At 44.8% G+C, this 24508-nt stretch overlaps 1 protein-coding gene across 3 annotated transcripts in view; it reads right to left on the bottom strand.

The window, feature by feature from the left end:
* Nucleotides 1-24508, bottom strand: part of lrp1ba (low density lipoprotein receptor-related protein 1Ba) — a 146185-nt gene that overhangs the window by 25143 nt on the left and 96534 nt on the right. For all 3 annotated transcript variants that reach the window (XM_020042497.3, XM_020042495.3, XM_020042494.3), the window contains exons 42-65: nucleotides 22560-22749; nucleotides 21909-22113; nucleotides 21554-21746; nucleotides 19664-19789; nucleotides 19052-19180; nucleotides 18701-18820; nucleotides 18430-18543; nucleotides 17952-18101; nucleotides 17667-17792; nucleotides 16154-16273; nucleotides 15651-15779; nucleotides 14579-14701; nucleotides 13843-13983; nucleotides 13067-13254; nucleotides 12223-12406; nucleotides 11509-11594; nucleotides 9452-9580; nucleotides 7344-7525; nucleotides 6690-6889; nucleotides 4932-5120; nucleotides 4552-4700; nucleotides 3775-3868; nucleotides 2119-2235; nucleotides 1782-1901 (exon numbers count right to left, since the gene is read on the bottom strand). In XM_020042497.3, coding sequence (XP_019898056.3) covers nucleotides 1782-1901; nucleotides 2119-2235; nucleotides 3775-3868; nucleotides 4552-4700; nucleotides 4932-5120; nucleotides 6690-6889; nucleotides 7344-7525; nucleotides 9452-9580; nucleotides 11509-11594; nucleotides 12223-12406; nucleotides 13067-13254; nucleotides 13843-13983; nucleotides 14579-14701; nucleotides 15651-15779; nucleotides 16154-16273; nucleotides 17667-17792; nucleotides 17952-18101; nucleotides 18430-18543; nucleotides 18701-18820; nucleotides 19052-19180; nucleotides 19664-19789; nucleotides 21554-21746; nucleotides 21909-22113; nucleotides 22560-22749 — 3504 coding nt within the window. The remainder of the gene's footprint in view (nucleotides 1-1781; nucleotides 1902-2118; nucleotides 2236-3774; nucleotides 3869-4551; nucleotides 4701-4931; nucleotides 5121-6689; nucleotides 6890-7343; nucleotides 7526-9451; nucleotides 9581-11508; nucleotides 11595-12222; nucleotides 12407-13066; nucleotides 13255-13842; nucleotides 13984-14578; nucleotides 14702-15650; nucleotides 15780-16153; nucleotides 16274-17666; nucleotides 17793-17951; nucleotides 18102-18429; nucleotides 18544-18700; nucleotides 18821-19051; nucleotides 19181-19663; nucleotides 19790-21553; nucleotides 21747-21908; nucleotides 22114-22559; nucleotides 22750-24508) is intronic.

Consider the following 24508-nt stretch of genomic DNA (forward strand, 5'->3'; position numbering starts at 1 on the left):
AACCCAGCAGGAGGGGGATAGAGGTGGTTAGCACTGCCTTCGGCCCTCCCAACATGATTGGAACTGTTTAAACCTCCCTCTGTCTCAGACCTGCATCCCCTCCGCTCATCAGACGCAGGCTAAACCTCCCCCTGTCTCAGAACTGCATCCCCTCTGCTCCTCAGACGCCGGCTAAACCTCCCTCTGTTGCAGAACTGCATCCCCTCAGCTCCTGAGACGCCGGCTAAACCTCCTTCTGTCTCAGAACTGCATCCCCTCAGCCCTCCATGAATAAACCTCCTTCTGTCTGCCATAATCTACACCCAGGGTGACACAGAATCCCAGCCTCAACTTCCCCAGCCACTCTCGCTTTGTATCACCCTCTCGTTCTCTCTCTCTCTCTCTCTCCCCCTCTCTCTCTCTCTGTCTCTTGTTCTCTCTACTTCTCTTGTTCTCTCTTTCACAAGCATGCATGAACACACACACGCTTCCAGCATCCCTCCCTCAACGTGGCCCAGCCCCCTGCTGGCTGATTAACCAGTGTCTTCCTCTCTGTTGTGGTCCCAGTCAGTTCCCAGTACCCTGAGGGCAACAGGGCTCCTCACAAAGCCAGGGCCTCTGAGCTCCAGCAGGCTGGGTGTGACCGCAGGCTGAGTATGAGGCTCAGGGGGCCGGGAGGACAAGGCATGGGGGAGGAGGCTGGGGCCAGTGATGCAGAGGCAGGGGATCTTCTAAGGGTTCAGTGGGATGGAGCTGTGAGACAAGTCATCAACACACCACTGTGACCTAATAAGGCATTTCAATGATTGATGCTGATGATGGTGAAGATGATAATGATTATGATGGGGTGTGTGTGTGTATCTTGAGCCGGCACCAGACTTGCTCCAGACCAGTCTTAGAGCTATCACTTAGATGCGTGATCACAACCACATCTGTCTGCATCTCACACTCTCTCCCTCACTCTCTCCCTCACTCCCTGCCTCGTGCACACTCCTACTCACTCTCTGTCTCAACGTCTCTCAGTCTTTGACTTATTCTCAATCTTTCTTTTTCTCTCACACTTTCAATCTTTCTCTGTCAGACACATAATCTATCTCTCTCTCACACTTGCACACACCTATGCACACACACATGGAACCCTCACCATCACAAACACCGACACGGGGACACACATACACCCCGACACACTGACACCGACACACACAACATAATTGCCTCACAACCTTTACTAGGTGCTGTAAATTTCAGATAAGCGAAAGGAGCCCTCACACGTTCGGATCTGTCAAATGTCAAGACAGAGGGATGGCATGCAGACAGTGAGAAGTGAGAGTCGGAACTTCAATCAAACTCGGAACTGAAGGAAATCTAGGTCAACTAAAAGGAAACAAACATACTTTCCTTATTAAAAAAAAAAGGATAGACAGCCTTTATAATTAATGGACTTCCTTTGTGAATCGGAAAAAGAATAATCCAAAGAGAATTGCTGACCAAGACGTGATGACAAGTGTGGAAGTAAAAGAGTCTGTCTGTTCATGAGCCCAAGGTTGCTTTGTTTTCTCGTGGCCATCATCAAAGAAATGTTTCTTCTGCTAAAGAAATGACCGGAGTCCTAGAACTGAAAATCAATATCCAATATTCTACATGCAATATTCAAAGTCTTACATGGGCCCATTTCACACGGGAGAGAGAAAATGGAATAACTCAATAATGTACTGGAAATGCAGAGCTGTCAAACCTTCATCACATAGTCAGCTTGTTTTAATACAAAAAAATCATCTAATAATGGACATTTTTATTCTTACGGCAGTCAGTCTCATCCTCTCCATCGCCACAGTCATCCTGTCCATTACAGCGCAGATTCAAGGGGATGCATTTCTGATGCTTCCTGCATTTGAAATGTCCAGACAGACATATGTAGGATTCTGTAAACAGTAGGAACAAAACAGTTAGCTTTAGCCAAGTTAGACTACAAGTTAGACTACATTGCTGATTTTGATATTTGTGGAGAATACTTGGGCAGATGGATAATCGGTCATATCTATTTCCTTATCTAAACAGGTAAGTTACTGACCAAGCAAATCGGTTAGAATGATACAATAATGAGGGGGAAATGTGCATCATACGACAAAAGATCTTTACCACAGTTGGTTTCATCAGAGTTGTCTCCACAGTCGTTCTCACCGTCACAGATGAACGGGGGCAGAGTGCAAAGACCAGTACCACACTGGAACCTTCCGGGCTGGCATTTAAACTCAGCTGTGTGGAAGGAACACACGCCTCGTCACACAGCACACACGGACACAATGCATTCGCTCCGCAACCTTTACTTGTTGCAATAAATTTCAGCCTAGTGCCATAAGCAGTCATAAATTCAGAACTTTGCGATTGCTAGGACAGTGATTTATCACGTGGACAGGCTGACTTTTGGGTTCCAATCAAAGTCACAGGGCATTGACTTGTCTCACAGATAAAAAGTTATTAGGCGGTACCAAAGTGCTGGTGAAAAGACCAGATAGAGGGGTGTGTGTTGGGCGTGTATATTTTTTCCCTCATAAGGTAAAGAATTAATGTCAATGTTCCTGACATTATATGAAAACAAGACCTGAAAATCCAAAAAAAAGATTTTTCAAAACGCATTTTTGTAGGTCTATGGGTGAGTTTTAGCACCAGGGTTAGGTGTGAGATCAGGTTTAGAAAAACAGTTATATATATATATATATATACACATACACAAACACAAATAATTAGTATATATGCCATGAAAAAAATTCCCTTCTAGGAATTCAGTCTGCATCTCTACTTACTATTGTGAACAATAATATGGAACATCTGATACAGTCATATTAAATATTATTTAATTTGGACATATAGATATGTAATCTTCCCTGAAATAATACTGACAGATAAAGGTAACCTAATAGGAAAAATCTCACAGAAATGCATTTTCATAATACGGAAAAGAATGGAACAACCCTCTCGGGAGTTGCCCCCTTCGGCTGAAATAACTTAATGTAGCCACATTCTTGCAAGCAAATGCCACCACAGAAATGTTATAGGATTGAGATCTGGGCTTTGACTCAGCCATTCCATAACCCTCCATTTCTTCTTTTTGAGACATTCTTATTGGTTGTGTATTTTGGATCATTGTCCCAATGCAGGATCCATGTTTGGTTCAATTTCAGCTTCTGGACAGATGGCCTCACATTCTCGCCTAATATTCTCTGGTACAAAATGGAATTCATGGTTGACCCAATGATGGCCAGTTAGCCAGGCCCTGAGGCAGTTGAAGCAGCCCCAAACCATAACACCACCACCTCCGTGCTTTATGGTTGGTATGAGGTTGTTCGGTTCAAACGTAATGTTTTGTGACATGGTGTCTGGCATTGCGGCGAAACAACTCCCACTTTTCACTTTCATCTGTCCAGAGCAAAATATTCAAGTAGTTTTGGTCATTACCCAGCTCTTGGTCTGACGGTGGAATGATGTACTTCAACCCCTCCCAGACTCATGGGCATCAGTAATCTTTCTTCTGAGGGCCTTGGATAGGTCTTTTGATTTTGGCATGGAGTGTTACCACACACCCATATGGTTAAGACCAAACCACAAAATTGTTCTTATCTTTATGGATTATTCTCTATGTCCCTAAAATGTTTGCTAGAAACCAATCCAAATCTCACTTATGGCCCTAACACGGCTTCAACTGACCAAGTTTGTGTGTGTGTGTATTGTCTGTGTATTGTGTTTGTATTGTCTGTGTATTGTGTGGGTATTGTTTGTGTGTTGACGGTGACTCACGGCAGTCCAAAGGTTCATCAGAGCCGTCCCCACAGTCATCCACCGTGTCACACTTCCACCAAAAGGGGATGCACTCATCTGTCCCACAGCGGAACTACAGCAAAAAAACAACAGTCATCATTATCGCCATTATCCTCATCGCCATCACTGCCAACACCTCCACCTTCATCATCACCAACACCTCCACCTTCATCATCATCTCCACCTTCATCATCGTCACCACCTTCATCGTCGTCACCAAAGCCTTCTTCAATCCCCAACACCTCCACCTTCATCACCACCTCCACCTTCATCATCACCACCTCCACCTTCATCACCAACACTTTCACCTTCATCACCACCACCTCCACCTTCATCACCACCACCTCCACCTTCATCACCACCACCTCCACCTTCATCACCACCACCTCCACCTCCATCATCACCACCTCCACCTTCATCACCACCACCTCCACCTTCATCATCACCACCTCCACCTTCATCACCACCACCTCCACCTTCATCACCACCACCATCATCACCACCACCTCCACCTTCATCATCACCACCTCCACTTTCATCATCACCACCTCCACCTTCATCATCACCACCTCCAACCTCACCACCTCCACCTTCATCACCACCACCACCATCATCTCCACCATCATCATCATCACCAACACCTTCATTGACACCATTCAGGAAGATTCAGGGACAGCCCACTTGACACCACAACATCAGAGTTATTAGGGCTGACCCTTCAGGGGCAGTAGCGAGGGAAGGAGAAAAGCCACTGACCTGACTGGCCGTGCAGTTGGACAGGCAAGTCTTGTTGTCTGCAGCCAGGTAGAAGTGGGCAGGGCAGGCGCACCTGTAACCTCCCCCGGGGGAGAGCAGACACAGGTGGCTGCAGCCTCCGTTGGTCACCTGGCACTGGTGCTTGGGCACTACAGCAGGCAGAGGAAAGCAGGGAAATCCAACTCTACTTTCAGGGTCATTAGTGTAGGACACATTTATTCATTACGGTTCAAAAGAAATGACAGCGAGTTTCTTTTCTCTCACGCCGTCTCTCTCTCCCTCTCAGGCAGGCAAGCAGGCTTGTGCACGCCCACAAACACACACACACAGACACACAAACACACACACACACAGAGACGCACTAAGTTGGAGATAATTACCGTCGGGCTGACGAAGAGGGTGGAACACCTTGATGTTGTGGATGGCTCTCCAGTAACTGAGCAGCTCTGCTCTCTGAGCCCCAGAGGTTTTGTGGGCTCGGTTCAGTGATTTGGACTTCTCGTCCGTCCAATAGATGAAATCCTCAAATAGAGTTAACCCCCACACCTCCCGGAGGTCTTGACCAGGCACTGGGATACAATGTGCACAGATTAACCAGATAAGCTGGAGTTTGCCCAAATCCCATATGCACATTTAACGCACACACAGACAATTGCTGAGACAAGCTGTCGGGCCATTGTGTTTCACTGCATGTAAAGTGCTACATTTTGGTCAAAGGTCCGTCCACATGCTAACACAACCATTGGTCTATCAAAACAACTTATCTGTCCACCACAGTCTAGGTTCTAACCTTGATGGAGCCTCTGACTAACGTCTGGCGGTCCATTGTTTTGGGGGAGGCTTTGTCGGCAGGGATTTCCAGTTATCTTTATGTTCTGGGATCTAGGACAGGGTTCGGTGTCTGTGAAAGCTAACCGAGGTCGTATCTTTACAGGCGCTTATCTGACTGACTGTGGATGCCTAAGAAGAACACCTGCTATGATCTTCATCTCTCCTGAGCCCATTTGGAGTCAGTGCCATAAGTACCATTGGATATCATGAAACTGGGGAGGGGAAGAAACTGTGAATATCTCTGGAAAACCGTCTGAATAAAATGGTCAGTTTTTATACAAGATATTTTTTTGGAGAGGGACCATCTTCCCTGTGAATCAGCATATAATTAACTAGCACCACAGTTATTCAAACACCAGCTAATAAAACATAATAACCGAAAGGATTTGAACAATTACAAAAACACAGCTGTCATGGGAATAAAAAACCCTTAGGAGCATCCTTTAGTTCATATGGCAGGAGTCAAGGATTGTGTTTGTTAGTGCCAAGCACTGAGGGTTGAAGACTGTGTAAGAACAAATTAAATAGAAGGTGAGTGTAATTTCTCTCATTTGAAAGACGTTGGATGCCATAGAAAGACAGCAACTGGTATAGTATTCAATCAATATACCTGAAAGTGTTCGAGGGGAACATGCATGATAATGAGTTGGCTAACATTCAGCATTTATGGATCTTAAAACAAAGATACTTTTCAGGGCACACACAAAATGCCAAATCCTTTACCTGAAATCTACAACAGTTTATGGATTAAAGCAAAGAAAATAAAACCCCATTCAAAACCCACATCCAATTTCTAAACAATATAAAAGACCACGAATAAAACTAAACAGTAAAACACAATTATTGTGTTAGTAAAGAGCAGACCTTCAAAAGAAAGAAAAGTAGGGAGACAGAAAGGTAGAGACAGATCAAGGGCAATATAGCATTTACCACCACTTAACTTTACTATCAGAACCATCAATGTTTGAAAGGCGAGAGAGAGGGATGGAGACACAGAGAGAGTGAGAGAAAGACAAAGAGAGAGAGGGATGGAGAAACAGAGAGAGTGAGAGAACGACAAAGAGAGAGGGATGGAGACAGAGAGAGTGAGAGGAAGACAAAGAGAGAGAGGGATGGAGAAACAGAGAGAGTGAGAAAAGGACAGAGAGAGAGAGGGATGGAGACACAGAGAGAGTGAGAGAAAGACAAAGAGAGAGAGGGATGGAGAAACAGAGAGAGTGAGAAAAGGACAGAAAGAGAGAGAGAGAGGGAAAGACAGATAGACAGAGAGAGAAAGGGAGACCAATACTTAATACTTCAGTGCTGACCATTATGCCTGTTGGAACCGTCCATGTTTGAGAAGAGAATGCGGTGTGAATCTGCCCAGTAGAGTCTGTTGGCTGTGTAGTCGATGGTGAGAGCTGCTGGGCTGAAAACGTCTGTATCACTAACCACTGTGCGACTGCTGCCATCCAAACCTATTCTTCCAATATGAGGATGCTCTCCATTGTCGATCCAGAACACATATCTATAGAACAACCGAACACAGTTTTCAGTTAGTCTCCGGCATAGACAGGGCCATTTTACTGCACAGGCTAACCTGAGCTTTCGATAGGCAAGGGGGCAAAATGCCACTGGCCAAAAACAGAAAATCCTGTAGCCTAGGAGTCTTCAACCAGGGTCCTAGCAAGCTCCACGTTAAGTTCCAGTTACGAAGTTGCTTATCACATTTAATATCAAAATAATATTGACTTGAGGAGCCCGAGGAGAAGCAGGCTTTGATGCAAAACAGTATGGTTATAATGTAATACAGAGATAAGCTGTTATTTATTTTGACAGCATTTCAGTTGTACTTTGACTTCTCTCTCTCTCACTCTCACTCTCTCACTCTCACTCTCTCACGCCAGACATAGCACAGACTCATTCTCGATGAACTCTAGCAAGATGACACTGTGACAGATTGAGTAGAGGGCTGTACGTGCCCAGTGGCGGCATCCAGAGCAAGGTCAGTGGGATTATCCAAACCAGTGTTGATCAGGGCTATAGGATAGAGGCCGTTGGCCTTGGACACCTCCAGGCACTTCTTCCCTATGTCAGTCCAGTACAGGTTCTTTCCTATCCAGTCCACTGCCAGCGCACTCGGCGTCGCAGACCTGTGGATGACCTGGAAGTAGAGGAAAAAGAGGCCAGGCAGGGAAGTCAAAGACTATATCCCAAACAAACTGTTTACCAGTTTTGTGGAGCCCTCGTCTTTTACTGTACTCTAAATGACAGTTAGTTTCAGTAACCCGAGTGTAGTCAAATTAAGGTCAAACTAGCCCGAGGGGAAATTCAAACCCAGAATTAAGAGTCAGTCTGTAAAGCCCTTATGACTCATAACAGCTTTCTATGTGTCAGCACTGTAGCAGTTCTAAAATCTATTTTATTACAGTGATGACATTGGTCTTATGACTCTGGAAATGGTGTCTCCTCTAAAGAGTTTTGGCAGCCGTGAACTCCAGTGTGAATCAGACAGGATCCCGGGTACAATAAAGCTATAATGACTCATTAACCCTGTATTAACGATAATGAGCTGGAGAGATTCCCCTCCGGTGCTCCGTTCTGTTGGCCTTGACAATTTTCCAACACCCACCCTGGCCTTAAGACGGAAATATGCGGAAAATGCAGGAAATTAAGTGCATATTCCGGGTCATGATAGGTCTCCTCAGAAAATCTAAGCTCAGAAAGGTTTCATAAATGACATTCCTCAAGAATCCATTGGTTTATATAATTAAAATTAATAAATGGATGTTGCAATCACAGAATACCCCTTTAACGGATGCATGGGCTACTCATACAGGGCCCCAGGCCTAATTTAAGGAAGCACCATGAATACTGTTCAGGATGTATGGTGAATAACATGATTAGAATGTGATCTGGTCAGACTCCATTTGAACTGTATGACAAATCAGGAACATAAACATGTCAAAACCACGTAGTTCATAAAGTACAGCAGCGCTGTATCCAAAAGACATGTTTTCTGTGCCAGACATCATAAACGAACACACGTTAGCTATCAACATACACCGCTGAGAATTATATATAGGAGGCTTAGTTTGAAGAAAATATGAAAAATTAACAAAGAGATTGGCGTAGGAGCTGTGTGCCTAAGGAATTATCCACACACATTAAACTTCTTTGTTGTACATTTTATAGAATAATGGAATGCATTACAATCTCGTAATGCTTTAGACTAGAGAGTCATAATCCCCCACACAGGATAAATGCCATTTTTTATGTACCTTAACCTTCTCAGGTTGCTCAACCTTCAGCCAGGGAAGACTGTCACCTTTTGTCACATTTAAAGCTCTACACAGGCAGGGTGTTAATTACAGATTTATAAAACTCCTCTAAACTCCCTCAACCTCTACTCCATGGCAATATAATCCTGCCTGGTTGAACGATGGATAGAAGGAGAACAGGGAGAACGTGAAAGCGAGGGAGAGAGACAGATTGGAGAGAGAGGGAGAGTGACAGGGAGAGAGAGAGAGAGAGAGAGAGAGAGAGATCAAGACAGAGACAAATATCTCATCTCATTGAAACGTAGGGCTTATTTGAATTTCACACCTAGTTAGCAGATGGGGGAGATCGCCAGGTTGCTGAGATCGAACCATCTGCTCTTCTGGGAGTATTGAAATGCCTTGAAGCTACTCTGGCCTTGCGTTTAGTTCTCCACAAAACGTACATTTTTGCATACATTCAGTTCATGTAATGAAGCACAAAGGGATTAGAAGAGAGAGTGAGAGAGAGAGAGAGAGAGATAAAGAGATAAATAGAGGGAGACAGGCAGACATTGAGAGGGAGAGAGAGAGCGATAGAGAGAGACTGAGAGCGAGAGATAGAAAATTGACGGAAGCGTGGATGGATATACCTGCTGTAATCTGCATTCTTCCACTAGGGAACTGAACATCAACACCAGAATACTATCTCACCTCACCACTCACCCAGACTACTTGACAACAAGGTTCAGGTCCCTCTTAATTGAAACACTCAGTTCGGTGCCAATTCAAATGGACCTGAACCTTCTGCTGATGCCACTCCCGTGGCGTACCTTGAGATCGCTCCCATTCAGACGCATCCTGTTGATCCTCCGCTGAGTTAGGGAGGGAGAGCTGGAGTCGATCCAATAAATCAGTTCCTTCCTGTAGTCAAAGTCCAGCGCTATTATGTTACTGAGGCCCTGTGGGACAAAATCACCAGGTGCCATGTATTATTGTTGTAATTCAAACGGTTAGTGAAATAAAGACGAGATGTATATGCGTTTATAATCAGGGTGGTTTCACTCCTGAATGCTGATTGGCTGTTAGCCCGTGATATTACACTCACCTAAAGGATTATTAGGAACACCTGTTCAATTTCTCATTAATGCAATTATCAAATCAACCAATCACATGGCAGTTGCTTCAATGCATTTAGGGGTGTGGTCCGGGTCAAGACAATCTCCTGAACTCCAAACTGAATGTCAGAATGGGAAAGAAAGGTGATTTAAGCAATTTTGAGCGTGGCATGGTTGTTGGTGCCAGACGGGCCGGTCTGAGTATTTCACAATCTGCTCAGATACTGGGATTTTCACGCACAACCATTTCTAGGGTTTACAAAGAATGGTGTGAAAAGGGAAAAACATCCAGTATGCGGCAGTCCTATGGGCGAAAATGCCTTGTTGATGCTAGAGGTCAGAGGAGAATGGGCCGACTGATTTAAGCTGATAGAAGAGCAGCTTTGACTGAAATAACCACTCGTTCCAACTGAGGTATGCAGCAAAGCATTTGTGAAGCCACAACACGCAGAACCTTGAGGCGGATGGGCTACAACAGCAGAAGACCCCACCGGGTACCACTCATCTCCACTACAAATAGGAAAAAGAGGCTACAATTTGCACGAGCTCACCAAAATTGGACAGTTGAAGACTGGAAAAATGTTGCCTGGTCTGATGAGTCTCGATTTCTGTTGAGACATTCAGATGGTAGAGTCAGAATTTGGCGTAAACAGAAAGGATCCATCATGCCTTGTTACCACTGTCCAGGCTGGTGGTGGTGTAATGGTGTGGGGGATGTTTTCTTGGCACACTTTAGGCCCCTTAGTGCCAATTGGGCATCGTTTAAATGCCACGGCCTACCTGAGCATTGTTTCTGACCATGTCCATCCCTTTATGACCACCATGTACCCATCCTCTGATGGCTACTTCCAGCAGGATAATGCACCATGTCACAAAGCTTGAATCATTTCAAATTGGTTTCTTGAACATGACAATTAGTTCACTGTACTGAAATGGCCCCCAAAGTCACCAGATCTCAACCCAATAGAGCATCTTTGTGATGTGGTGGAACGGGAGCTTCGTGCCTTGGATGTGCATCCCACAAATCTCTATCAACTGCAAGATGCTATCCTATCAATATGGGCCAACATTTCTAAAGAATGCTTTCAGCACCTTGTTGAATCAATGCCACGTAGAATTAAGGCAGTTCTGAAGGCGAAAGGGGGTCAAACACAGTATTAGTATGGTGTTCCTAATAATCCTTTAGGTGAGTGTATGTAAGCAATAACACGCAAGGTGTGGTATATGACCAATATCCCATGGCTAAGGGCTATTCTTAGGCATGATGCATTGCAGAGCGCCCGCATACAGAGCTTAGCTGTGAAATACTGGCAGTATCTCACTTTCAATTGCTCTAATTGCACTGTAACCAGTTCATAATCTCAATAAGGCATCTTGGGGTTTTGTGGTATATCACCAATATAAAATTGCTAAGCGCTGTGTCCAGGCAATGCGTGATGCATCATACCTAAGAAAAGCTCTTAGTCATGGTATAATGGCAATAACCCCCCCCCCCCCCTCATAAACCATATACCCCTATACATATAGAGGGGGTTGTGGAGAATATATGATTGCAATGATTCTTTGTTCCGTCAAGAAAGCCTCTCCTGCAGTATCTTAAACATGGGGTGGTTTGAAATAGGAAATTATCTTAGTTTCGGTTACATTTTTGTAAATACATTATGAATTGAAACAGGCTTCCGACCTTGAACTCTGGCAATTGAGCCATTATTAACTTGAATGGGGACACTCAATCTATTCATTACATTTCTATGGTCTATTATATGGTCTACCTGTTTCAGGGGAGCATAATTGGAGCCATCAGTGCTTATTCTCCTGATCTCATGGTGGTCGGCTAGAATCAGAAAGGGTTCTTCAGCTGAACAAAAAAATACAACAAGAAAACACAGCAACGATCATACAAAGTATTCACACTGACCGATTGTCTAGTCAGAAAAAACAATCAGATAATGTCTCTAAAGACTCACAAATTATTATGCAGGGGTGACTGAGGCCATAATGGCCTCAAAGATAGCTCCTCATTACTCATAAGTCATTACATATAATGAATTGTCTCGATAAACAAGCGTACTGTTGCGGTCAGTATGTTCAGCTCCGTTCTGCTACATTCCAGCCAGAGGCTTCTACAGTATTAGATATACACACACTGCCAACATCTAGACTACATAACTATCATTGCCTTGACTGGGTTCTACACATATGCCAACATTTTAACCAATCAGGATCTTCTTTCGCACCAGCATGGTAAGTCCACAGATTTTTCCGGAAGTCCCTGATAAAAAGTCCCAGATAAAAAGTCCCAGATAAAAAGTCCCAGATAAAAACAAACGCATCTGGTGAAAGGTGCGTGACAGAGATGGCAGAAGGGGGATGACAGAGGCACGCATAAAAAGGACAGACGGGAAGGCAGAAAGAAAAAAGGCGAGAACTGAATAACAAGACAACAACAAAAAAACTCAGGGGCAGACAAAGAGAGGGAGGCGTACCTGAGAGAGAGCGGCAGCTATGAGAGTTCTTCGCCGGCATCTCGTAACCGTCTGCGCACAGACACTTGTACGATCCGTACGCGTTGACGCAGAGCTGGCTACAGGGGAAGTCGGATGAACATTCGTCAATGTCAACACACGTTCGGCCGTCGTTCTTCAAGCGAAATCCCGGCCAACACTTGCACTGGATCGGACGTGGGGAAGAGATTGAGGGCTATTATTTTCTCTGACCCTCGAGACAAGATCCACGTGTAGAAACTGAATCGAAGGATTGAAAGGTCACGGGGGGGGGGGGGTTTCGGGGGTGAGAGCGAGACGCATAACAACCACACAAAATGTTCAACAAGGTATTTGTATGGCTTCAAATCCATTTCTACCTGACAGCCTGTTTGCTACAGCAAGCAGACGGATCTTTAAGTGTCATTGTCCTTCACAGCAACAGGGTCAGTAACAGACGCAACAAACACAGCTTGAAAGCCAGGAGAAACAACATATCCCCTTTCCATTCTAAGATATATCTAGTCAACACTGGAAGCAGATAAAGACTTGTTCTGTTTGTTGTATCGGTAAAGCGCGTAGTGTACGGAATTTAATATGTATGACGTTGCTCCATTAATGACGGCAGATCACAGCAGAGCAATCAGCTTTCACAGAGCCTTAGCTGTATGTTTTGAGAGCCTTGAGCCGTACCATATTAGGGCCATAGAAAGTAAGCTGTGCCACGGCTTCAGATGAATGTGTGTGTGTGTTTGTGTGCGTGCGTAAAAACAAGCAAGGCTACCTTCTTACCGTGCGTGCGTGTGTTTATTCGTGGCAAGAGGAACACACAGCGGGTCATTTTTACCTTGTACCCGACCGGCAGGTCTTCACAGTCCTGTGAGCAGCCACTGACCCTGCGATTCAGACACTCGTTGACATGACAGTTCCTCTCGTCTGACGCGTCGCCACAGTCGTCCCTCCGGTCGCACAGGCTGACCAGTGAGACACAGCGCCCGTTGGCGCACATGAAGAACGAGCCGTTGCACAAGCTCTCTGCGGGGCGGAAAGGTCAGTGTTACCTTGTGATATGCACAGAGAAAGCCAGGAAAGACTCTTGGATTCTTTAAATACAGTCAAATAAGCATGCGTGTACAGAGAGACACTTCTCTAGAGGCTCCCTGTAACTCATATGGCTGTAAGGGTAAAGTGGCAGATAGTTAACCTAGTAATTAGAGCATTTAACCAGCAACCAAAATGTTGCTGGTTCGAAACCCTGAGTCTGTGAGGTGGAACACCCGACGTCCTTAAGCTAAGCACTTAAAACTAATTGCTTATGTAAGTCACACTGGGAGGGAACGTCTGCATAAATAAGTTTTAAAATGTACATATCAGTCCGATTTGTTGCAGCCCGGTTCACGGCAATAGTTGCATGAATGAGAACAACAGGTGTTTTGTAGGATAAAGTCAACTGGGGGGAGTAACTATCAACCGGCTTCCCCTCTCTCCCACACACACACACACACACACACACACACACACACACACTCTCACACACACACACTCTCACACACACACACGCGCGCACACACACACGCGCACACACACACGCGCGCACATATTGGTAACAGATAAAAGGCTTGCCTGCAGCAGAACACTTTGGGTTGTGTGGCAGCTCGTCTGATTGGTCCAGACAGTCAGGGTGGCCGTCACATTCCCACTGGACCATGGGTAAACAGCGGCCATCTGTGCAGCGGAACTCCCCGAGACCGCAGGGCCGGTATTCTGCAGGACACAGGAGGCGAGAGGCAGGATGCCCAGTCAGAACTCAACAAGTAGAAACGTGGAGAAGTGAAACTGGATGTCAAGTGGTGCTGTGGTTATTACCCAAATACAAGGCAACGAAGCGGAGCGCTAACCAAATACAAGGCAATGAATACAAGGCAACGAAGCGGAGCGCTAGCCAGTACCTTACCATAAGCCTTTGTGTTATGAGGAAATTAGATACACTAACTGTGAAATATTTGTCCATATTAAATACCCACAACAGTAAGTATTTTGGAAGGGACATTAAACTGTGTCCTGATTTGTGGCCACTGAAGGTGCCATGGCACTTATCGTAAAAGTAGGGGTGTTAACCCGTTAAAATGTCCAATCTGGTCATCATACCATGATGTCCACCTAATCATCCCCAGTTTCCAATTGGCTAATTCATCCAACACCCTCACTATAACAAAACTGTATAGTAAAGTACTTATAGGCACTAAATGAATGCAATCAATAAGGTACGTCACATTAAGAGCATCAGTAAAATGACGAAAGTGAAAAAGGCAGAGACGTGGTGTGTGTGTGTTTTGGGGTGGCGGGCGGGGTGTCTAACCACACTCCGGGGTCTCATCAGAGCCGTCTCCACAGTCGTCGTCATGGTCACAGACGAAGTGCTGGTGGACGCAGGCCTGGTTGCGACACCGGAACATGCCCTCGACACACGTGCTGTTCAAGACTGTGTCAGGGGAAAACGAGGAGGGCCAAAGTGTTAAAAGAAACTCCTTAGATCTCCTACCGTGCACACCTCTCCGAAAAGATCTGATCTTTAGGAGTTGAGGACCTAGTGAATGGTGTGAGCGTTTTAGGGTCATTACTTCTATAGCCACAAAGTCATGAACTTGCGTTGTTCTACAATCTGTCTTCTTCACACGCTATTTTAAAACGGATCCTAAACCAAACCCTAAGCCTAAACACACCAAAACCTAAGCCTCAACCTTAAGCCTAGCCTTAAGCAAACCGTTAACCTTATGCCAAATCTGAACCCCAACCAAACTGTTAACCTTATGCCAAATCTGAACCCCAACCAAACTGTTAACCTTATGCCAAATCTGAACCCCATCCAAACTGTTAACCTTATGCCAAATCTGAACCCCATCCAAACTGTTAACCTTATGCCAAATCTGAACCCCATCCAAACTGTTAACCTTATGCCAAATCTGAACCCCAACCGAACTGTTAACCTTATGCATACCCTTAACTGTTGATCAAGACTGAAAGTTAACTTTTTCTTCAGTTTTGACTTATTAAACCGTATTAAACCATGTGAAATACGGTATAACATTAGTTTTAGCTCCTTGTTAGAAAAACGTGGGGAGGTTTTAGCTACATAATAGGGACTCTGAAAACACTACGTGGTACAGAGTGGAAAATGTGCACTTCACAAAAGGGAATCTGACAACACTGCGACAGAAATGTAGTGAACGATGTCACTCTAAATGCGAACCTGGGTTTTCCTTCGCTATGACGTTCGGCGGCCTTAGGTGGACAACATACTGTCACAAACATTTATTAAGACATCTGTTCATCACAAAAGGGGACGACAGACACCTATTGAGACTTCAGGAAGGTAACTGAGGGACTACATAAAGAGCATCGGAATGGGAACCTTCATAGGACATTATTACCACAGCCGGCAGCAGACAACTCATCGCTCCCATCTGGACAATCCCTCTCCCCGTCACATAGCCAGTGTCTGGGAACGCAGGCGTACGACCCTGGGCAACTGAAAAGGCCCGGACCACAAGTAGCGGTGCCTGGACATGGGAATATAGGAGATGTGGTCTTAAAAACAGTTCTGCCTCAGTTGAGAGTGAGTGTCAGTCGGTTGCTACCCTATTGCAAACTGCTTAAGGAAATCGAAAACGCGCTTGTCGTGACAACGGGAAATGGAAAATACAGATATTCATGACAGAAACGTTCTGAGGAATCTTTTCAAATATTACGCAGAAACATGAGATCGTCTCTCTCTGTACCAAACGGCACAGAGTTTTACGCATCTCATTGACTCTCAAAGATATGAAATGAATCTTGCCCTGTCACTTGGATGTTGATTTATGGCTGTTCTCTCCCAGGGGCATTTTCAGAATAAATATGTTCAAAATAATGAATGCAGACGTCTTTTTTATACCACATATCTCTTCACTCTCGTCCACTCCATCCCCACAGTCATCTTCTCCATCACAAAGCCACTGCTTGGCTATGCATTTCTTCTTAGAGCAGGCAAACTGATTCCACAGGCAGGATGAGTCTTGAAAAGATAATAATTTAGAATTAAACAGGACTCCAACATTGTAATATTGTTTAAGAATATATTACTTAACTTCATGGGATAGTAAGCATGTAAAAATGTGATGAATTAATCTATGTAGAACTAAAATACCTATTTACTCTGCAAATATCACAAGTTTTTAAGATTTAATATGAAAACTATGTCCAGTAATGTGCTTTTCTGTGCAAGAAAGAAGGTAGGCCTTTGTGCAGAGAGGGCAAATTAACTAATATCACATATTAAACAGTTTTGAAGTGAATCACAGTTCTTATGCAAGTGGACATTTATCTCAGTATATCACTGTCATCTGTGAAATTAGATGGAAAAACATTGCAAAAACATTCTCTCAGTCGTAAGCACTTTCAAAGTAATGCTTGCCTTACATTCAAACCATGTACAAAGAAGTGTGGGAGTGCCAAGTGAAGAAAACTATTATAGCCTCAGCCCGGAGAGAAAGAGAAAGAGAAAAGGAGAAAGAGAAAAAGAGAGAGAGAGAGAGAAAAAGAGAGAGAGAGAAAAAGAGAGAGAGAGAAAAAGAGAGAGAGAAAGAAATAAAAAGAGAGAGAGAGAGAGAGAAAAGAGAGAGAGAGAGAAAGAGAAAGAGAGAAAGAGAGAGAGAGGGAGCGACAAAGAGAAACCAGAATAAATTTCTGTTTATTTATTTGTTAGCATTTCACATCGATTTTATGATGACACGGCAGCGCTGCTTCCTTTGCTCTTTGGGTAGCTAGGGTGGCCATTAACAATGACTGTGTAGCTGTGTGGACAAGGTCAGTATGAACTAGCTTCGTGAACAATGGGCTGGAAATAAGACTGTGTGTGCATCCAACCGCTACAGGCTGGGACTCACTCAAATACATACAACAAGCATTGTTGCCCAGAGGTACAAAATCACAATATTAAGGTTACCACCAAAAAATAAAACAAAGATCCAAAGAAAAGAAAATCCACAACCAAAATAACTAGGACTATTCTCTTTGCCCTGAAGAGTCAAAAGCAAAAGAGAACCCTCTCCTCCAGTCAATATCCCCTTAGGAGGTCTTTAAACCTTTGAGCAGGAATTGTGGGAGATTTCCTCACAGGGGTCAAACCAGGGATGGAACCGATTGGCTCAGCAGGAGACATCCTTTCCAACACTTCCTTTAATGATCCACGTGTACCGTGGGAAAACGTGGTTTATCTTATCTTTTTATCAGACTTTTATTGACTACGTACATTGACTACGTACATTGACTAGGAGACGCAACAGGGGTTTTATTAAACGAGATCGTACGACCTGGAAAAGGACATTGGACGCCATCCCAATTGCGCCAGTCGACCACGATATAATCTCATGGCCCCATGAAGGGAAAGAGTAACAAAAAACACTTACCGCACTGGAATTCGTCCGCTGCGTCCTCGCAGTCTTTCACGCCGTCACACAGCCAGACAGTGTGGATGCAGTTTCCACTGGGACAGGCAAAATGGCCTTCTTCACATCCCTTCCTGAGGGACGGAGCTAAAAAATACAAATAAAATGACAGGAGCCAAGTTACAGCCTGAACGTGAGGCCGACTGTTCTGTGGCGTTGAAAGGCCTCCACCGGGCAGAGGGCGTGCCCGGCACCAGGCGAACGTCCACGGAAGGCAGCCGAACGGCGGTGAAGGACAAAACGCACCCAGGCAGTCGCTTTCGTCCGCGTAGTCTCCACAGTCGTTGGCTCCGTCACATATCCAGGAGCGGTGGACACAGAGGGAGGTGGAGTTGCAGCTGACGAACACAGTCTCCTTCACCCCCAGCTTGTAGTAATCCAAGCAGCCTGTGTCACCTAGAGGGAGTGGACAATCAACCGGCACATCCAGAGGATAGGGTTTAGGCACTGGGATGGACATTTCTGGATGTGCACTTCTTATCTGGAACAGCGTAATCGCCTGGCACAGGAAATGAAAAATCACTTGGAATTCCTGGGTGTGGACCCATTTTCTTTTATCTGGCAATAATAAAAACACATGACTAGGCCAGGTGGAAAAGACTGTTGTATCACCTTAACAAGATTCAACACAGAGGTATAACAAAGATAGTGGGCCGCCTTTACAAAAGTACGGCGTCGCCTTTACACAGATAGGGTATGGAGCCTTAACGAAAGCTTATCTTACTGCAGTTCTTCTCATCTGAGGCATCAGGACAATCAATTATCTGATTGCAGTGAGCCGAGGCCGGAATACAAACTCCGTCCCGACAACGCCAGTCGGACTGAGGGCATGTGGCGTCTGGAGAGAAAATATGGGTCAGAAAACGAGGGGAAGGATGTGTTTCAAATCTCACAGCCGCAAGGACGTACAAAAAAGAACACAGGATATCCTTTATTTTTTCCTACGTGAAATCCAACAGAAGAACGGGCACGTAAAGCAGATGGGTATTACTCACTGTTACAATAAACCTCATCAGAATCATCTCCGCAGTCATTAACCCCGTCACAGACCCGTCCATTGGCCACACAGCGCTGGTTATAGCAGCTCTTGAAGCCCTTTCTACACTTCCTGTTATCTAGGAACAACAGAGGAAGAGGGAAAAAAAGCAGCAGGGGAGGAAAAAAGGAAGCGAGAAAAAGACAGTCACTTTAATACTCTTGCCTCCTGTCCTCTATCGATTTCAGGAAGTGAGCGAGTCCGAACTCATTCTATTGGTGGAGATCCCCAGGAGTCTTTGTAGGCAGCTTGCAGTGATTTTCATCTCAGCACCAGCAAATGAGAGCAGTAACACCGCTCGTTTACTTACCACAGTACTGCATCTTCTCATCAGACTTGTCTTTGCAGTGGGCTATTCCGTCGCATGTCAGTTGATAGCTGATACATTCCCCGTTTCCACACTCAAACTCTGTGTGGATGTTACATGATGAGTTCTCAGCTGCAAGAAAAAGGTGTGGGGGGTGGGGGAGTCCTGATTGAATTCTCCTGGAAACAGAAGCGGCTGCTTTTTTGCTATAAAAATATTTTGTCGCCGTCCGTGCTAGGAACTCATCTATCAGTACCACGTCCCTAACGCTGTCTCATCTGACTGTGTCGTACAAGGCTATTGTCTAGTTTCTTTTTTTTATACATATATTTTCAGGCATTTGTATGCCTGATTGATAGAGGCAGTGGGGAGAGATAGAGGGGAGTGGTGCAGTGTGCTGGACTAACCTACGCTGAGGCTGTACATGTGCACCAGAGGCCAGGAGATAGGTAAACAGGTGAAGAGCAAGATACGGACTTGCTCTTTTTAAATACAAGACAATAACGACGTGAAGTGAACAAAACCGCTGCTTCTAAAGTCTACACTACTACAAGACCTAGGTTCGGATGCTGTTTTACTAGTGAATTAGAGACAATTGAAAAGTACTGGACTTACATACACATCGATTATCTTCTAGTAGAACTCTCTCCCCTCTGCAGCTGCAGTTGACCGTGCCGTAAGGAGTCAGGAGGCAAAGGTCATGACATCCACCGTTTAGTACTCTGCATGGGGACAGTTCACCTGGAAACACAGAGCATCATGGGCACTGTAGTGCAGCCGGTTGTCAAACTTTTTGGGGCCTGGGACAGATCTTTTAACAGCAAATCCGTCAGGGACGCCAGTCTAAATCGGAGCCCAACTTGGGTGAGATACAAGTGGAATACAAGTTGCGTTAATGGGACTTCAGGAGCGCACGGCTGAACCAAGCCAGTCCAAGTCTGAATGGACATTTTGTGTGTGCAATTCATGGCAACTGAGATGAAAGAAATATCGATTTCAAGCTAATTACATGCAATTCTATGATTACATTGAAACCCTGATTGGTGGAGTTCTGTAGATGCTAATATCCCTGTTAGCCTCCCAGGTCAATGATGCCCACATTGATTAATAACATAAAATTGTAATACACCCTCTACATATCTTGTGTACAATATCAGTTTAATCTGTTATTGTTGGCAATACCATATGTTATTAGTTATTTTATTAAAATGTTACTTTAATACAATGTAAAATAACATTTTGTGGTTAGACTTTTTTCTGTTCTGTACCTCTGGATTCAAAACCCAGTCGGGGAACCACTGCTACATCACATTGTGTTACAGTCAACAAAGAAGACAGTACTCCCCATGTCAATGGCTAAACATAAACTTTGGACCCTTGAAGCAAAGAGCCATACATTGAAGTGCCAGAACAACTGGTACAGACAGGCCCTTAGAAAATACATAGCAACACCACCTATGTATGTCATTGGTTGCGTCTGCCAGAGCATGTATGCGCTCGTGAGATGGATTTTCACGCTGGTGGGGGCTCCATGTCAACAGGGCATTGTACAGGCTGGTGGGGGCTCGTTCATTCAGATGGTTTGGCCTCTTCCAACAGGACAAATTGTGGTTAGAGGAACACTCATCTGAGTTTGGGGTCTTGCCATTCAAACCTAAGTCACCAGATCTCAGCGTTATCGAACACACCTGGGATGCCATGCAACGCGCTGTGGAACACAGAAATCCTACACCTCGGAATACAACAGAAGTGCGGACCGCTCTGCAGGACGTATGGTGCTCAGTGCCTACAGAATACTTCGGCAAGCTCGTGGAGTTCATGAACCGTCATTATTTTGCAGTTCTGCATTCCCCCGTAGGAGGCCCACCAAGTATTAGACTGGTGTACCAGTTTTTCTTGCACTTCAGTATTTAATGTTTGCATATTTTATCATTATTAGATCATCCAATACGCTTCATGTCATGCTTCACTTTCTATTTTCAGTGACTCAGCTTCAGCTTTGAAATGCATGAATCTAACCCTGACTGAACCTTTCAAGGGCAGTGCTGTGGTAAAATGTGAAACGGCTTGAGCCTCCTCTGTTGGGCTCTAGTCAGAACTGTGTTTGGCAGCTTGGCTCGGACAGGGGCCACCGTACCGCCCCTGAGTGTCCACACGTCCTCAGTCAGAGAGAAAGAGTGACAGAAGGAGGAGTGGTAGAGAGAGGGAGAAGGAGAGGGAGAATAGATTTCCCTTCCTGAATCTTACAGATTCAGCTGGCTGCATTGTGCCGAGCTAGGTCTCACGCCAGCAACACATGGTTGAATCCACAGGCACAACAAACACAGGATACAGTAAAACTGTATAATAAGAGTATGAAATGCGTTGGAAATTAGCATTCAAACGAATAGTAATAGTAATAATACACAATTGCAAAATAGTCCACTACATTTTAAGTGTACAATGTTGACAGTAACAATCTATGATGACAGAGACTTTGATGTACTGGGGATAAAATGAACTTACAGTTGTTGGTCTTGTTGGAAACAGCAGCAATTCCCATGGGCTGGTGGGGGATGTCTGATCTAAGAATCTTTATGTCACCACCTGTGTACTTATTGGAGCGAACCACTGTCTTGTGTACCCAATCAGACCAAAACAGGAAGTTGTCATAAACAGCAAGGCCAAAGAAGGTTCCTGGACCTGCCGTCACGATCACCTACAGGGTCAAGAATAAAGAGATGGCGTCATGTAAAACAAGCAAGGTTTTATCATAAGAACATGGTTAAAATTTGACACACAAAGCAATCAAGAGACTTTACATGAGAATGATGTTTTAAAATGCTAGAAATAAGATTCAAAAAAGTTTTTTTCTCCTTACATATCTATGTGAGCCATCATATTCGCAACGCTCTATCCTCCCCAGGCTGCCGTCAGAGAAGTAGAGTTTCTCGGCTGTGTGGTCGATAGTTAGTCCATTCGGTGTGAGGAGCTCTGCGGTCACAACTCTCTGGATGTTGTTCCCTGCCAGGGTGGACCTCATAATGCTGGGACGCTGTTCATTCCAGTTAGTCCAGAACATCAGGCTGAATCAGGAGCGAAAAAGAAAAACACTGACGACACTCTCAGAGCAGCAAATGGATGGGAAGCTTGTCCATACGACGTTCCGTAAACCTCCATCATTCATCAATGTCTACAGTGAATTTTGTGCTCCCATTGAAAATCAACACGTTTCCGGGAAAAGGAGAAGACGCCTTTTCTATTTTTATTTTGTTCTCACATTCTACAGCAGCGTGATTTATGCGAGTGCTCTAGTGAAAAGAAAAGGGAAAACTGAGAAGAAAAACAAACCAACGAAAAGAACCATCCACTGTAAATCATTTGGAGTAGTGAGGAGGATAGAACCGTCTTCTGACCCTCGAATAGAGTCACACACCTCATTTCCCTTCTGGCGGGACTGAGTACACAACACGAGCCATAAACGCCCAGGTGTGCATTTAGGCAGTAGGAGCTGTAATGGTTTAACACTTACTTCTGACACTCCTCCAGGGCCAGGTTATGCGGATGATCGTCCCGTGCCAGGGAGACCACATCCTCTCTGGTAAAGGCCCCGGGGAGACTCTGGTCCAGGCTGTGCCTGCTGATGGTGGCCGTGGTGGAGCTGGTCCAGTAAAGCGCGTCCCAGGCTGCGTGGTACGCCAGGCCCTCCACTGAACCCACATCTACACGGGAGCAACATAACACTGAATGTAACGCGAACACGACTCTCTGTGAAACCGGTTCAGTGAACGCAGATGACAACAACACACACACGCAGTGCCAGATTGATTTTTTTCCAGGTGAAGTAAGAATATTTTGTATTAAAATATTTGGCACAACCGGTGGAGGTCCTCAGTCTGCTGGGTCATGAAGGTTGCTGCTTCACTTAATGCATTCACGTGTTTGCTTTTAAAATGGCTGAGTCTGTAAATGGAATGACACACATTATGATAAAGCACATGCCTGTGAAAATCTCCAAATTTATTTCCTCGTCCTGAGCAGTCAGTTTCATTTGCTGTAAGAGAAGTAAGTGCCAAACTCATTTCAAAAGAACCTGATGAGCATAGTCAGGTGTAAAGATGTCCTACTGTGCTGAAAGATGAATGTTAAAGCATTGCCAGGCCAAGCCACAGCTGCTCACTGTTTTACATTCAGACAGGACAACAGCACAAAACGCAAAAAGACGATCTGCACTTGAAATCTGGACCAGTAAACAAAGGAAAAGGAATAGAAGTGCTTGAAAATAAATCGGCAGCATACAAAAACGTCACTAAGTCAAAAAAAAATCTGCAAATTTTTTTCTCTGCCTGAACAAAGAAGAAAAAAAAATCTGGTCTGATTCTCCAGATCTACCAACAAAGCGTTCAGAACAGAATGGCAACCAGTGTAATTTCAAACACATACTGGATAGGTACATAAGGATGACAGAAATTGTATTTTAGGAGATACCTAATTACCATATTTGTTAATCATTTAATGGGAACAGTGCCGGCGATTTCGACATGAGCTCGCTTCCTACAAGCACACCCATTAATCCCTCCCCTTGAACATCCAACCCCCAGTCATATTGATGGATCTTCCCTCCCTGTTTCCAGACAACCTGCTGTATTGAATCGGTCGGCATGGAGCCTAGGCTCCTCCACAGGAGCAGCAGAGGGCTGTAGGGTGACAGGGATCTGCTGTCTGTGTGCATTGGGGAACTACATTCCAACACCTCCCAGACCTGGGAAACGGAGTGGGACGGTCGGCGTGTTTGTTTGTGCGCAATGCGTGGGCTTAGCTGCGTTTGGGACGCGTGCGGTATATACGTGCGTGCGTTGGCGCGGCTTGATGTTGAACAGGTTTCTCATGAAACGTACGATCGGACGGATATGTAGTTGTAGTTATGGCATCCAGGAAATGTATCTGAAACGACGCTGGACAAAAGCATGCAACATTATCTAGGAACCTTGTAACCCACGGCCATGAGATATATTTCCTCCTACCAGGGACAAAGAGGGACTATACCGAAGCATAGTGTCTTTTACTTAGCAGCCTGACAAGGGTCATTACATGCAAGCAATACGACTGCTAAACAGTTGACCAAAAATACATCTTCGCTAACTCGGATAACCAACTGGTACATATTTTTGCAAGCAATCCAGTCCCTGGTCTAATACCATTATTTAGCTATTGTTGTTGTCATGAACGAGCACTTTGCATAGTCTAAGTGAACTGTTTCATTAGAAAACTGCAGAGATGACTGAAATCCTGTAACTTAGCTGGCTAGGCAACTCCAGCGAAACAGTTGGCCCCCTTTGGCAAAACACTAGGGCCACTCCTGGATATAGCCCAAACTTCACGACTGCTTATGTCGGCTATGACACAATTCTTTAAGAAAATAAAATGTTGATTTGAGTTTCATCAGATATCGTTCTAGGCAAAATGTACAAATCCAAAGCT

This window comes from Esox lucius, chromosome 22, assembly GCF_011004845.1.
Source record: "Esox lucius isolate fEsoLuc1 chromosome 22, fEsoLuc1.pri, whole genome shotgun sequence".
Classification (NCBI taxonomy): domain Eukaryota; kingdom Metazoa; phylum Chordata; class Actinopteri; order Esociformes; family Esocidae; genus Esox; species Esox lucius.